Source organism: Lactuca serriola, chromosome 5, assembly GCF_051521515.1.
Source record: "Lactuca serriola cultivar US96UC23 chromosome 5, Lser_US96UC23_V15, whole genome shotgun sequence".
Classification (NCBI taxonomy): Eukaryota; Viridiplantae; Streptophyta; class Magnoliopsida; order Asterales; family Asteraceae; genus Lactuca; species Lactuca serriola.
In genome coordinates this window covers 14,289,960-14,305,578 of record NC_136412.1, presented here as the reverse complement: position 1 = coordinate 14,305,578, position 15,619 = coordinate 14,289,960, and the positions used below count along the sequence as shown (strand labels likewise).

Below are 15,619 nucleotides of genomic sequence, written 5' to 3'. Positions count from 1 at the left end.
AAAACAATTTGTATCACTCTTAGGAAAATCACTTGAAGAATACCCGTGTGTTCAAAACAATTCAGTTTTATATAGTTAAAAGCAAAGACAAATTAAAAATATTAATTTTAGACAATGACGGTAACCTTAGTAATAAAACATCTAATATCATATTCAAAAGTATTTAAAAATTTGTGATTTATAACAATTATTTAGAATATATCATATTAATTTTTAGTATTTTGGGTTCAATTACATACTTTTTCAATAAATCCTTTATATATATATATATATATATATATATATATATATATATATATATATATATATATATATATATATATATATATATAATTAGGTTATTTTGTTTTCACTATCTATTGTGTGTATGTGTAATTGATTATTGACCAATCATTTTAGTTATTTTAAGAAAGTAATTAATACATATTACATGTTGAAGATATAATGGATATTAATTACATCTTCAACATTTAATATGTATTAATTACTTTCTTAAAATAACTAAAATGATTGGTCAAGAATCAATCATACATGCACACAATAGATAATGAAAACATCTGAACCTAACTCTTTATCTCTATCTCTCTCTCTCTCGCTCTCTCTCTCTCTCTCTCTCTCTATATATATATATATATATATATATATATATATATATATATATATATATATATATTACTTTAAAATTATTTATGTTCACAAGTTGATATTAATTTTTTTAATAAGTTCATGAGAAATTAAATTGTCTCCTAATTAAATTGTTTCCTACCTTTTATGGTTACAAATATTTCTACCAATTAACATTATGACACGTGTCATGATTACACCATTCAATTTAATTTTATTTGATATATATTCGTAATATACTATTAATGAAATAGTTAAGTAAATATGAAATGGTGATACATGTTATAATTTTAAGGGATAAAAGTATTTATAGACATAAAAGATAGGGACATTTTAATTTCTCTAAACTCATATAATATACAAGTTATCTACTATATAGTATCTTAATAAATAATTAATGATATATCAATAGTAAAATATATATATATATATATAATAATTGTTATTAGGTTTGATTGAAGTATTATTATTTCACAAATCAAAATCAATTTGAAATCTAAAATACTAATTAGGTTTTCATTATAACAAATTCAAAAATCCAAATTTCCTAATAATGTACTTAAATGGAAGAAAATTCTTTCAAATTTGCCTTAAATTACATTTCACTACCAGTATCTTTGTTTGTCTTTACCATATTTACCATCAAATCCGAGTTCAATCGTTATAACTTATACGGCACCCCGCGCCACCACTATCTTCTTGAAAAATTCAAAATTTCCCATCGAGCATCAAACATTCAAACCAAACCAAACCAAACCCAAAAGAAATTATTGTGGGTTTTCTTTTCTTTTTTCCAAAATAAATTTTTATGAATTTAGGAACAGCCACGCCAGGCTTTTTCTTAAAGTTTCTTTTTCAACGGATATCTTTCTTCTCAAATTGTTCTATATCCGGTTTGATTTTGGGGACAACCCTGAGCAATCTTTCATCGATCGTCGTCTTAATCCTGTAACTCGTGCTTTTAGACAGTAGAAAACAAAGACATCGATTTTTGCGTAAAACCCTCTTCTACCCTCGTAGATTTTGGTTTTTTTATACGTATTTTCTTTCGTCAAAATCCCAAAAATTAAGGGAATCTTCAGCTGTTCAGGTTGGGATTTTGTAGCAGAGTTTTTTGAAGGATTGAATCTTGCAATTGGTTCGCGAGATTGGGGTCGTTGATTGTTTAATTCTGATCAATTGATGTTGGATTGGATTAGGGTTTATAGAGTTTTTTCAGCAATGTCGTTATCATCGGCATTGTTTCAATTTTGAAGCATAATGATTTTAGTTTATATGTTAATTTAGGGGTTTTTGAATTCAATTCGAGAGTGTGGTGTTGTAATTTCTGAAAAGATGCTACTTTCTCCACCCCCGGTAGCTCGGAGTTCTTTGGAGGAAATGCTCGACTCTCTTCGTCGGAGAGACGAGGACGAGAATCGAGACTTGCCGCCGGCGTTGCCGACACGGCCAACATCCAAGGCACGCCTCCCTAAGCGGCTGCTTCCGGCGAAGCTTGATGTAGAATATGTTGCGCCTCCAGATTTCACTAACATCAAAAAGCAAGATGTCAAATGTATTACTGGCACCGTCTGTCATTTTGGCCGGAAGAAAGTGACAGCAGCGGCAGCTGTTGGCGAATCACCATACACCATGGCGCCTGTTTGTGAGCAGAGACTGGCGGAGGACGGTGGTGCCACCCTTGCTACTCCATCGATCTCACAGGAAACTGATTGGGAAGATAGTATTTGTTATTTCGTTAAGAAGGTAAAATATTTACTCATTTCAATTCATCCACCTTCGATCAACAGGTTCACTTTTTCACTTCGTCAATCCTGATGCTCTTAACTGGTTTGCTTCAGAAACTTCGAGTATGGTGTAGGCCCCGCAATGACCAATGGGAGTTGGCAAAGATCAAATCAACCGTAGGAGATGAAGCATCTGTTATGCTTTTGGATGGAAGTGTGAGTCTACTAATTAATTAATCATAAATCTCTTCAATCCAACATTTTATTGATGTGAATGTACTTCCATCGCTGTTTCTGTAGGTGATGACAGTATCTACAGCAGATCTCTTACCTGCAAACCCAGAAGTTCTTGATGGAGTAGACGATCTTGTTGAACTTGGTTACCTGAATGAGCCATCAGTTCTTCACAATCTCCAGTACAGATACGCTCGTGATGTAATTTATGTAAGGATATCATCCACACTTAAACATCTTATATTATATGTCTTGCTGTCGTTACTTTACTTCTTTTGGCTTAGACATGGGTTTGCTTTTACAGAGTAAGGTGGGCCCCGTCCTATTAGCAATCAATCCCTTCAAAGATGTTCAAATTTATGGAGACGATTATGTGACTGCTTATAGGGAAAAGATTTTGGAGAACCCTCATGTATATGCTACAGCTGACACTGCATACAATAATCTGATGAAATGTGAGATTCAATAAAGAGTTTGATATATTGAATTGTAAACTCATAATGTTAATATTTTTTCTTGATAATTCTTTCAGATGGTAGAAACCAGTCTATTGTTGTTGGGGGTGAAAGTGGATCTGGGAAGACAGAAACAGCAAAGTTTGCACTGCAATATCTGGCATCTGTTGGAGGTGACAATTGTGAGATGGCATCCAAAATAACTCATACCAGTTGCATATTGGAAGCTTTCGGGAATGCAAAAACATCCCGGAATTGCAATTCCAGCCGATTTGTGGGTTCCATTCCCTTTCTAGTCATTGATTCCTATTCCTATTCCCTGAATGTATCTGATTTGGAGTGTTTTGTAGGGGAAATTAATCGATATTTATTATAACACAGAGGGGACAGTATCTGGTGCTTGTATTAAAACACGTAAGTCTGAAATTGACCATTATTTTAATATGACTTTCTTACATGGATACTGACTTGATATTTTCATGTGAAAAACATCAACATCTTATGGTATTGCCAACAGTTCTTCTTGAAAAGGTATTTACTTTTTTTTTTTTTTATATTTGATATGAGTTTCTAGAATATAAGTTTTGAAGTAATTTTGATTTGTGCAGTTTAGAGTATCTCAATTATGTCGTGGAGAACGATCATTTCATATCTTCTATCAGATGTGTGCTGGGGCTCCACCTGCTTTTAAAGGTTCTTTCTGTTTGATTTTAATTCTGTCACTCAAAGTTGAAAAAAATTTACAGTTTTTGTTTTATACAGTAAAGTAATTCCCAGGAAATGACCAGACTGTTTATTTTTTTGTTCTTTCCTCAGATAGACTGAATTTGAAATTGGCAAGTGAGTATAAGTTTCTGAATCAGAGTGGGTGTTTGAAAATCAATGGTCTTGATGATGCCCATAACTTTGAAAAGCTAATGGTACTAACATCATAATTTAGGGTTTTTAAGCTACTTATTGATTGAGAATTGAGAAATGATGTTTTTTTTTTTAACAAATGTTTGAACAATGAACAGGAAGCGTTTGATGTTGTTGGCATTCGCCTTGAGGATCTTGAGCATGCCTTTGAATTGCTGTCTGCAATCTTATGGCTTGGGAATATTTCATTTACAGTAATTGATGAAGATGAATATGTTGAGGTTGTGGCTGATGAAGGTTTGTAGTTATATGATTTAATTCTGTAATGTTAATCCTAATACATACTCTCTACTCATACTATTATTTCTAATTTGTGTATGTGTTTTTTGTATTTGAAGCTAGTAGGAGTGCTGCTAAGTTAATGGGGTGCAAGGTGAATGACCTGGTATCCGTTTTATCTGGCAATGATATGGGCGAACCATTAACTTTGCAACAGGTATGTCAAGATTTGTGCAAAAAGACGTAAATACCCCTCGTCTTGTTATTGAGGATTGGTTTATTTACTTTTAGGCAATTGATAAAAGAGACGCATTGGCAAAATTTGTTTATGAGAGCTTGTTCAGTTGGGTTGTGGGAGAACTTAATAGATCACTTGAAGGGGATAAAGACAAACAACATGCTCAAAAGACAATAAGCATTCTTGACACTTATGGGTTTGAGTCATTTCAGGTAATTTTTTTTTCTTCTTGTAGTTTTAGAATCCATGGTTATCTTTAATGTGACAAGTTTTGTTGTTTTTTTTTTTCTTTCAGAAAAACAGCTTTTCACAGTTGTGTATAAATTATGCTGATGAGAGGCTGCAGCAACACTTCATTCGCCATTTATGTAAGCTTGAACAAGAGGTATACAACTTAACTATATATAAAATATATTAATTAATATAGTTGATAGCGTTTTGTTTTCCATATAAAATAGAAACAATATTAATTATTATAATTATTAGGAGTATGAATTGGAAGGAATTCACTGGAAAAAAGTAGAGTTCGAAGACAACCATGAGTGTTTGGATCTTTTTGAGAAGGTATTAGTTTCGAGCTCATTTTCATTCATTCATTTATTTTGTTTATTTACTTTAAATTCTTTGATTGTTACAGAAACCTATGGGACTAATATCAATGCTAGATGAGGGTTCAAATTCTTCCAAAGCCACTGATGTAACATTTACTAATAAAACTAAACGTCACCTCAGTTCCAATTCATGCTTTAGTGTTGAAAAAGGAGCTTTCAAAGTTCGCCATTATGCTGGAGAGGTATTTATTAATTATTATTAAGTTATTATTACTACTAAAACAATAAACATATTTTTGATAAATAATTACATATATGTACAGGTTCAATATGATGCTACAGGGTTCTTAGAACAAAACCGTGATACTTTACAGTCTGATATAATCCAACTCCTCTCAGCATCCCGTAAAAGTCTCCTTAATCTTTTTGCCTCTGTTTCACATGTGCAAAGTGTCGGGGTGAAGTTCAAGGTAATAATTATATTATTGTGGGAAATTTGAAAATATGATTGAATTTGGGTTTTACTAAAATTTCTGGATGATGAATTTGCAGGAACAATTATTTAAATTGATTCAGCAATTAGAAAATTCAAAGGCACACTTTATCCGATGCATAAGACCAAACACCAAGCAGCTTCCTGGAATGTATGAAAAGGAATTTGTATTACAACAGCTTAGATGCAGTAGAGTCATGGAAATTGTACAAATCTTAAAATCCAGATACTCAATACGCCTTACACATCAAGAATTCGCTAACCGGTATAAATTAAAACTCATTTCCCCATTATGCCCTTCGTATTGTGCTTCATTTAAAAAAAAATGTATTATCAGGTTTGGGTGTCTTTTATCGGAGAACATTATCTGTATGGATCCACTGAGTACATCACTTGCTATTTTACAACAGTATCGTGTCCCTCCACATAAGTATCAAGTTGGATATACAAAACTATTTTTCCAAGAACAGGTGAGCTTTGAAAACTAATAAAAAGTTGGTGTGAATGATAAACTTTTATCATATTGTATATTTTAGAGTAAATTACATGAATGGTCCCTATAGTTTAGGGTAATTTGCACGTTTGGTCCCTAACTTATTTTTTTAACTCGGAAGGTCCCTACTGTTTGTTTTTGTTACGCGCTTGGTCCCTGTCGTACCTAAAAAATACTATTTTGTCCTTGATTTTTTAATTTATTTAAATAAACACACCCCTAACCCCACCCCATCGTCTTACCTTACCTACCCTACCATTTTTCTCTATTTAAGTAATAGTCTTTTTAGGTAAGATAGGGACCAAGCGCGTAACAAAAACAAACAATAGGGACCAAACACGTAACAAAAACAAATAGTAGGGACCTTCCAAGTTAAAAAAATAAGTTAGGGACCAAATGTGTAAATTACTCCAAACCATAGGGACCATTCGTGTAATTTACTCTATATTTTATTAATGCAATTTGGTGGGTGTAGGTTGATGTATTGGAGAATAATAGGCAAGAAGTTGTAGAAGGTACACGTGAAGTGGAAAACAGCTTCCTTGGTGGCCGAGTTCTTCTTGATTTACATGAATTGAAGTTTGGAGTTGTGACATTTCAGTCATGTAAGAGATTTGAATATTTGATTTTTTTTTTAGTGTAATGATTAAAGGATTAAAGTTTTTGATTTGATTGATTGATTGTTGCAGTTGTTCGTGGTGAAAATGCAAGAAGGGAGTATGGTGTTCTAAAGAGTCTTAATAAGCAGCTTGCAACAAGTTCACTTGATGAGCATTTAACAGCAGTTGTACATCTACAGTCATTCGTTCGTGGCTGGTTGGCCCGAAGATATTTTAATCACTTACAAAGATGGAAGAAGTTGGCTGTTGATGCTTCTAAAAGCAGGCCAAGGTCTCACACTGGAAATTCAGAATCCAAGGTAATCTAGTCTGTACATTGATTGAATTGTTTTGTAGTTTTAAAAAAATAAATTGTTGTTGAAAATCTTGTGGATTGGTTTTTAGGGTTTATCACAGGAAAATATGCCGATTCTGCCACAAAATGTTGAAGAGCTGCAGAGGCGAGTGGTGAGGGCGGAATCGTCTTTGAGCGAAAGAGAGCGTGAAAATACCGCATTGAGGGACCAAATTCGACAATTTGAAATGCGGTGGTCAGAATATGAAACTAAAATGAAGGCAGTAGAGGAGATGTGGCAAACTCAGATGGCATCTTTACAAGTAAGTTTTATCCTTTGTTTTTTTTTTTTTTTTTTTACAAACAATTGGTCTAATCATGGTATTTGTTGGTGGATTTTACACTACAGATGAGTCTTGCTGCAGCTAAAAAGACTCTTGGTTCAGACATATCTGAAGGGCAACAAGGAAAGCCCGAGGGTTCACTTTCGCCGTATTATTATGATTCTGAAGACAATATCTCTGGAATCCAAACTCCGGTGCAAGTTACTCCCGCCAGAATCGGAATCAATAAACGGGAATCCAACGCCAATGGCGTTGTCTCGGACACCATCGATCACTTGTCCAAGGAGTTTGAACAAAAAAAGCAGGTTTTCGATACCGATGCAAAAACTGTTATAGACGTGAAGCCGGGTCGCCCGCCTTCCTCGAAGCAAATCGAAGAGTATAAAAGTTTAAAAAAGAGATTCGAGATGTGGAAAAAAGAGTACAAGCAGCGGTTGCGGGAGGCCAAAGCGAGACTCATGAAGGGTGTACATCCGGAAAGTGAGGGTGGCGGTGATGGCGGCGGTTGTGGTGGGGGAGGAGGCGGCGGCGGTGGTGGTGGTGGTGATAAGCGGGGTAAACATTGGTGGGGGAAGTTAAGCAAAAGAGGGAAAGATAAAGAGAGGATAGTGTGATGTTATTACATACTTTGCCCTATGTGTATGGGGATAATATTTGTTTTCAAGACTGGTAAAACGGGTCTTGTTGTGGGTGGGTTGGGTTGGGTTGACCCGTGTGATGCTGGACCGTTTTTGTCGAATTGGTTGAAGGGTTGACCTGTATGCATACGGGCCAATCGGTTCGGGGTTGGCCGGTTTGTGTTTGTGTATGACTGAAAGTAGATGTTATGGTGTGTGGGCTGCTTGTGTATATGAGAGTAGATGCTGTGTTGGGGATGTGGTGTGGGGATTTGTTGTTTCATGTTGTGGAATATATATGTGTGAAAACACTTGTGTAGCAATTAGCATGTTGTTATAGAGAAAGTAATGTAATTGGGACTCCTCGAGTTTCTTGGTATTATTATTCATTATAAAAAATTTATTCTTAGTATCTTTTTTTAACAATATTCAAATTGTTACCGATTATGAACAAATACCATAGTCACATACATCCATTATTGAATGTAAGGACTCCTTTTCTGATCCATACGAGTACCACCAATGCACCCTGATAAGAAAATGTTTCAACAACAATATAGAAATATATGTATATAAATTATCGCATTCATTTACTTTAAAATAAAGCATGCATTTTCAATATGATGTGATAGGCATTGGAATGTAGCAACTTCGGTTTTAATGTACTCAAATGCAAGACCCATATAAACAATATTAGAATCTAATAAAAAACTAGCATAGAACTAAGTACTAACATCAATAAGCTTGAAAAAAACAATTCACTAAGAAAATATTTCAATCAAAATATACTTCTTGTTTGAGCAAACTTCAACCAAGCCAATCTAGCATCATCACTTGGCATCTTGGAGAATATTTCCCTATTAGTGGGATCCCGCAACATAAGTACATGTGTAGATTAGATAATTAAATCCAACCAACAGGAGTACTATGGTTGCTCCAATACCAAAAGGACTAAATCAATGAGAGTAATGCCTTTAAAGCCCTATAATGTTCTCATGAGCTTTTCGAATAGCATGTGTTTGTGTTCTAGTCTAGAAGAAATATACATACAAGTAGTGTAAGTTAAGAGCAAATGCATAATTTCACATTGATGGCTATGAATTTTGGGATTGATCTACTGTAATCTGGAAGCGAATTCAAATAAGTGTCAGGATGCTTATGAAAATTAGAACGAAAATTAACTTGGATGTTTGAAATTAACAAGTTATTAGGAGTACTCTGAAGTAGATGAAGCTGCTCATTTTTAAGAAGTTTGATCAGAATCATACATTTGCTTCGCTAAAACTTTTCATGTAAGTTTTTGAAAACCAAACAGATAGATAGGTGTAGGGATTCCTAGGGAAACAAATCAAACAATGAATAGCAGCTTAAAAATCACTAAACAGATAACAATCAATGAAGTAGATCAATACATTCTACGTTCCTAACTATAACATGTGCGTACGAAATATCAATCAACTGAAGGAAATAATATGCTATAGAAGATCGAATGAATACATACCTGGTTATGGTTATGATGAACAACACTTCAACGATGCCTGCTTCATAGAAATCGAAATCTTCAACGATGCCCTGCTTTATAGAAATCGATGGCGGAGGAGGGAAATCGTTACTAGTTTCTTGCAATTTGGCGGGAAATCGGACTGGATAAAGACGAGAGGAGTTGGGATAATCATGGTGCTGATTTGTTGCCTGTCGCATATCTGCTTCCTGTTTTGATGGTCAAAATTGAAATTATTTAAAAAAGACTTGACTAGTTTTTAAAAAAAATGTTTTATAGAGCATAGAAATGGTACTGATTAGTAAGTAGAAGTAATTAATATCTTGCGGGGATAGCTCAGTTGGGAGAGCGTCAGACTGAAGATCTGAAGGTCACGTGTTCGATCCACGTTCACCGCAATTATTTTTACCCTCTTTTGGGCTTTCCATCTGTTTCTCTTAGAGGTTGGGCTTTCATCCAGAATTTAGAAATACTTTATAATACCAAATTCTCTTCCCTTTAATAACACCAACATGATGACATCTTTTAAAAATATAATCCAATGATTTTAAGATCGTTGCATTTTGGTAAATTATCGCAGTAAATTACGACATTAGTTCCTCATATAAACGAAAAAAAAAAATACTCTCACTTTTTATGATTAATGTTCTTTTATGTAAGACCAATTTATTACATGGGTTAATTAAAAAAAATTAAATATAAAAGTCTAAATATTTAATAACTTTGGATTTATAATAAAAATAAGAAAAATAATGAAGTATTAAAAGTATTTTTTTATCTTTTAAATTTAAATAAATAAACAAAATAAACTAATGAACTTTTAATTTGAGAATTTTGAAATAAGAAGGTAAGTCCATTAATGAAATTGATATTAATTTATTACTACATTATTACATTAAAATATTATGTAAAATTTATTAAAATAAAAAAACCAATAAAATAACATGTGAAAAAAGAAATTAATTTAAAATAACCACAAAATGACATTTAACAATTTGAATGAGAGTGTGACAAAAAAACATTCATAGATTAATCAATACCAAACATCTTCTCTATATACCAAATAAAATTTGGGAATTTTATTTTATTTTATTTATTTATTTTAACGTAACAGGCAGATTAAAAAAAAAAACAAGTAGGGCTTAAATTTGAAACCTTTTAAATCCAGATGACATGTCTCATCGAATATTCTAATGTTTGATATAATAGATAGGGCAAATATGGAATGTAGATATGAGATATATTTCCAAGTGTTCTGATTGGTGCAAATGAAATTGCTTATTTGTCAAAAAACCACAATGCAATATTAGCCACAAGTCTCTAATTCCCGATGCCTACACATACCCCCTCTTTCTACACCTTCTTCCTCAGTCGATCTCATTGAAGCTCCCATCAATGGCATCCATGGCTGCAACTGCTTCTAGCTCCTCAACTGTGGTCCGAGCCACCCCTTTCTTGGGTCAAACCAAAGGATCCAATGCCAACACCCTTAGAGATTCTGTCTCCATGGTCAATGGCAAATTCACCATGGTAAATCTATCCCTCTCACAACATTTATGTAAATTCACTGCTGCCGTTAATATGTTTATAAATGAAAAATTAGCTCCAAAAATTACAGAATATTAATTTTTTCAAATGTTACATATCTGATTTTTGTAATTAAAAAATGTGTCTAAAAATATTATTGTTGTATTTGTAGTAGAAAATGTGTATTTGGATCTTGGTTATATTTGATTTTTCTATAATTAAATGGTTTACAATTTATGTATCTCGACTAACCTTAGATCAACTAGCTTCTAACGACTTTTGCAACATTGCAGTAAACTGATGATATTTAATTATTTATTGTGAAATTTAATAGGGAAATGACTTGTGGTATGGACCAGACCGTGTGAAGTACTTGGGCCCATTTTCGGCTCAAACACCATCCTACCTGACCGGTGAATTCCCAGGCGACTATGGTTGGGATACAGCTGGTTTGTCTGCTGATCCCGAGGCATTCGCTAAAAACCGGGCTCTTGAGGTGATCCACGGGCGATGGGCAATGCTCGGAGCACTGGGCTCCATCACGCCCGAAGTCCTTGCAAAATGGGTCAAAGTGGATTTCAAGGAGCCCGTTTGGTTCAAAGCCGGATCCCAAATCTTCTCAGAAGGTGGGCTAGACTACTTGGGCAACCCTAACCTGGTCCACGCACAAAGCATACTAGCAGTACTCGGTTTTCAAGTGGTCCTAATGGGCCTAGTCGAAGGGTTCCGTATCAACGGGCTCGATGGTGTTGGAGATGGTAACAACTTGTACCCGGGTGGTCAGTATTTTGACCCGTTGGGACTTGCTGACGACCCGGTTACCTTTGCCGAGTTGAAAGTGAAGGAAATCAAGAATGGAAGACTAGCAATGTTTTCAATGTTTGGGTTTTTTGTTCAAGCAATTGTAACAGGGAAAGGACCATTGGAGAACCTTTTGGACCATTTGGATGACCCTGTGGCTAACAATGCATGGGTCTATGCCACCAAGTTCGCCCCTGGTTCATAAGTTTTTGTGGCTCCTTGAGTTTTCTTGTAAACTTATCAGTTTGATGAAGAAAATATGTATATTATCGTTGTTTATGTTGAGATTTGTTGACACACATGAAATGAGTGTTTTGTCACAAAACATGATTGTTCTATACTAATTAAATGCGTTATAAAATTGTTTATTGAGATAAAAAAAATATTAGAGATTGTTAATCTTTTAGAATTTCTTAATTTTTAAAATATTAATTATCTGATTAGAGTTCATATTTTAAAACATGAACATATTTTTTCTTGCGCTCTTTTTTTCTAATTGTAAAATTATCATGAACCAAAATAGACGCATCTAATCTAATATAACGATTATTTTGAAAACATAAAGAATAACTAATCGTTCCCATTACTCGCACCAGAAATCAAAATAATTCATCGCTTAATAGATAAATTAATAACAACCAGATTATGTTTGAAATAATGGCATCAAACATGATATAGTTATTAGTCCATAATCCACACCAGACTCATTCCAATAGCATGGTTAGCTATGAGTCAAGGCTCACGACCAAAATCCAAAAGTTTGGAGCTCAACCCAGATAAGGCAACCTATTCAACTTAATGTTTTTAAAGAAATTTCTATTTTTAACAAAAAAATTCAATTCTTTAAACAATTATTTTTCTGTTTTTCCATATATGATTTCCATAAGCAATTCTTTATAGAACCACTTATTCTAACCCTTATATTCTACTTGTGCTGTTTTAGAGTTATGTCAACAGTTAGTTGCTACACATCTGTATATTAAGTATTTGTGCTTCATGATACGAAACTTTAATGTTGAAATGAAATTAAAAAAAAAAGGAACAAGTCGAGTTTGTGATGATAGACATTAATTTATCTTATTTCAAAATATCCTTGGCGAAATACACATATATGACATACCCCTATCGTCTTTTTTATATGCATATATCATTATATTGTTCATTGAAATACAACTTTCCTTAATTTCTACCAAATTTATATACATGTAGAATCGGCTAATAATCCAGATCAAACGCATAATAAGCTGATAAGAAATCATGACTTAGGAGTTAGGTCCCCACAAAATCAAGTGGAGCACCTTCTCCGCCTTCACCAGTTCCCTGATTCGCTTCCGATCCTTCGTTTCCGGCTGCATCTCGCCGGAATATCGTCTTAGACCATCCCGCTTACCATCTGTCGTCGCCATCGCTGACGGGGTATGCAGCTTCTGCTTTTGCATCTGAAAGGCGTGGAACGCAGCTTCGTATCTACATCCGCCGTGATCGTGATTACCGCCACCGCACATTCCTAATTTATCGATCGCTTTAATTGTATAAGAATTATGAAGAAATCAGGTGAAGATCGGTTCAGTTTATAGCTGATTATCGTTGATTGTGGTGGATCTAGTTAATGATAAATTAAATACTGGATGCCGAATTTATAGGGGGGAGAGAGAGATAGTGAGGAAACAGGGGTTTTTTGTTGACGGATTTTGTGACCATGGTTTTACCGCTCACCGGAACGTGTGGTAGTAGTGCAGTACACTGCCGGTGTCTAAAATAGGCAAAAAATTGTTGCGCCAATTTATATACAGTAATACCAATGATGTATTTTTATATTATTTTATTTAGACAAATGCAAAAATGGTCCCCAGTTAACTCAAAATTGTCATCTGGGTCTAGATTTACTCAAAATTGTCATCTCGGTCTAATTTTTTTTTTGGATTAGCTTCATTTGTCCAAAACAACTTTGATTTTATTGTGAGTTTTGTTCAATTTGTTTTGAATTTTTTTTTATAATGATATTTTTGTTTCCGATTAAAAGAAAAATAAAAAAGAAAATCTCAACCATCTCTCTCTCTCTCTCTCTCTCTCTCTCTCTCTCTCTCTCTCTCTCTCTCTCTCTCTCTCTCTGATTTTTCATAAAAAGAAACTAGCACAACCATCATCACCTGCCGGAAGTATATGAGCCACCACCATCAACTGTCCGAAATCACTGCCACCAGCTGAAAACCACCGCTACTAATCATAAACCATTGCTACCAGTCGAAAACGACCGGTCAACACCACAACAACCTTCTAACATACACAATTCAACACCACCACCAACATCGATTTTCTGGCAACGACCACCACATAGATTTGAAAACCGAAGACGAGATGACTGTGACAGTGCTACCATTCATCATACACGGTAAAGGTTTGGCTAGGCCTGTTGCAGTGCCGCTGACGTCTATGGCTCGAGTTTCGAACGTCTTCGTCAAGGTTTTAGTGTTGTCGCCTGTCGAGGGTTTGCAGGTTTGAGCTAGGGTTTTCAGAGGTGTTAAGTTTGAAGATTCGACAATGATCAACTAGTCGTCATCGTCTGTGGTCGAGTTTCTAACTTTGATCTCCGTTTGCGAAGGGTTGAAGCAAGAACAAATGTCGCTGCCTTTGTAGAACTACGGTAGTTGACCGAGATCGTTTCTGTCTATAGATAAAGTGAGAAGTCGCTCGTGTCTCTCTTCATCTCTGTAGTTCCAACCATGTCTCTTAACTTCCCTCCTACGACAACGGCTCTAGGTGGTGGTAGTTGTGCTAGTGGCGGAGAGGCTTTTGGTGGTGGTGATTATGCTTGACCAATGATGTGGTGTTAAGTGATAAACGGGGTAAGGTAGATAAAGGGGGGAAAGGTGTTTACATTTTTTTTATTTTAATAAATAAAATTAATAAAAAAAATACCAAGGGCATATCCATCATTTTGGATATTTTCAAAATATTTTGGACCAAACTCGCAACAAAATCAAAGTTTCAGACTGATGGTGCTAGTTCAAAACTTTTTGGACCAAAGTGGTAATTTTCGACAAACTACATGGACCATTTTTGCAATTTTGTCAAATATATATTATGATAAATAGAAGACACTATTTCTAATTTGGTCCTTGTGATTTGTTAAAAATTGAGACTTTAGTTCAAAATGTTTTGGAGTTGCACCATTAGTCTCAAATGTTTCATTTATTGTGAGTTTGGTATTGTTTTGAACTTTTTTATAATAACGTACAATTATGCGCTTACCTCTTTCTTTTTTCTTCTTTTTCGTTTCTATATTTATAAGAAAATAAAAAATAAAAATCTCACGCACCCTTACTATCCTACCACACCCACCACCTCTCTAACATATTTTACTTCTCTATATCTCTATCTCTCTATCTCTTCTCAACACCATCACAACAACCGGCCGGAAAAACCTAAAAGCCGTTGTCACTACAATACCATATACTATACAAGCAACGGGCCCCACCCAATGAGTATAACGAGACATGCCTTAACTCGCATAATAGGCCCCATCCAATGAGTATAACGGGTCTCGCCCTAACTCGCGTAACGAGCCCCTTCCCAATGAGTATAATGGGCCTTGTCCTAACTTGTATAACGGGCACTTCCCAATATACAAAACATGTAAGTATCACACAGACAACTAACATCTTATAAACATAATCCAATAGGTCGGTATTAGTGTCTTCGACCCACAAGTAAAGTGAAGAGACTCACCTGAACTATTCAACAGAAGCCCAATAGCTACCTCAACAACAGAATATCCAACCCAATCTTCCTAAATCCAAACCGAAACAAATCCTTAGCCAAATGCTCCATTCTACTCAAGTTTGACCAAAAGTCAAACTGGTCAACAAGTCAACGGTCAAGTCAAAGTCTAAACTGCCAATCAGCAGCCCTCCACGTCGTGGCCTTCCTTGGCCACATCGTGGGCACAAAATTCCAAAATAGTCGCTAACCCCCCAGTCGCC

The 15,619-nt window shown here is 34.8% G+C and overlaps 2 protein-coding genes and 1 non-coding gene across 3 annotated transcripts; all 3 read left to right on the top strand.

Moving 5' to 3' along the window:
* Positions 1 to 1,338: 1,338 nt before the first annotated feature.
* LOC145052029 (myosin-2-like) lies at positions 1,339 to 8,219 on the top strand. The gene is made up of 22 exons (XM_078999847.1): positions 1,339 to 2,370; positions 2,466 to 2,567; positions 2,652 to 2,795; positions 2,890 to 3,040; positions 3,118 to 3,314; positions 3,391 to 3,454; positions 3,558 to 3,571; positions 3,649 to 3,733; positions 3,857 to 3,960; positions 4,057 to 4,195; positions 4,297 to 4,394; positions 4,469 to 4,627; positions 4,711 to 4,800; positions 4,902 to 4,979; positions 5,053 to 5,208; positions 5,290 to 5,436; positions 5,519 to 5,724; positions 5,797 to 5,929; positions 6,428 to 6,557; positions 6,642 to 6,871; positions 6,957 to 7,169; positions 7,256 to 8,219. Exons 1-22 carry the CDS (start codon positions 1,960 to 1,962, stop codon positions 7,802 to 7,804), a joined length of 3,600 nt encoding a protein of 1,199 aa, XP_078855973.1. The 5' UTR covers positions 1,339 to 1,959; the 3' UTR covers positions 7,805 to 8,219.
* A 1,414-nt stretch (positions 8,220 to 9,633) lies between these two features.
* On the top strand, positions 9,634 to 9,706 carry TRNAF-GAA (transfer RNA phenylalanine (anticodon GAA)). Its single transcript has one exon. It is a non-coding gene; the product is annotated as a tRNA-Phe (tRNA).
* Positions 9,707 to 10,655: 949 nt separating this feature from the next.
* LOC145052028 (chlorophyll a-b binding protein 13, chloroplastic-like) lies at positions 10,656 to 11,915 on the top strand. Its single transcript, XM_078999846.1, has 2 exons — positions 10,656 to 10,838; positions 11,170 to 11,915. Exons 1-2 carry the CDS (start codon positions 10,704 to 10,706, stop codon positions 11,839 to 11,841), a joined length of 807 nt encoding a protein of 268 aa, XP_078855972.1. The 5' UTR covers positions 10,656 to 10,703; the 3' UTR covers positions 11,842 to 11,915.
* Positions 11,916 to 15,619: the final 3,704 nt, after the last annotated feature.

Coding starts and splice junctions, on each gene's coding strand:
- LOC145052029 (XM_078999847.1), top strand. CDS start 1,960: ATGCTACTTTCTCCACCCCCGGTAGCTCGGAGTTCTTTGGAGGAAATG. Junction 4,196..4,296: donor TGAGGTTGTGGCTGATGAAG/GTTTGTAGTTAT, acceptor TTGTATTTGAAG/CTAGTAGGAGTGCTGCTAAG. Junction 5,725..5,796: donor CATCAAGAATTCGCTAACCG/GTATAAATTAAA, acceptor ATGTATTATCAG/GTTTGGGTGTCTTTTATCGG.
- LOC145052028 (XM_078999846.1), top strand. CDS start 10,704: ATGGCATCCATGGCTGCAACTGCTTCTAGCTCCTCAACTGTGGTCCGA. Junction 10,839..11,169: donor TCAATGGCAAATTCACCATG/GTAAATCTATCC, acceptor GAAATTTAATAG/GGAAATGACTTGTGGTATGG.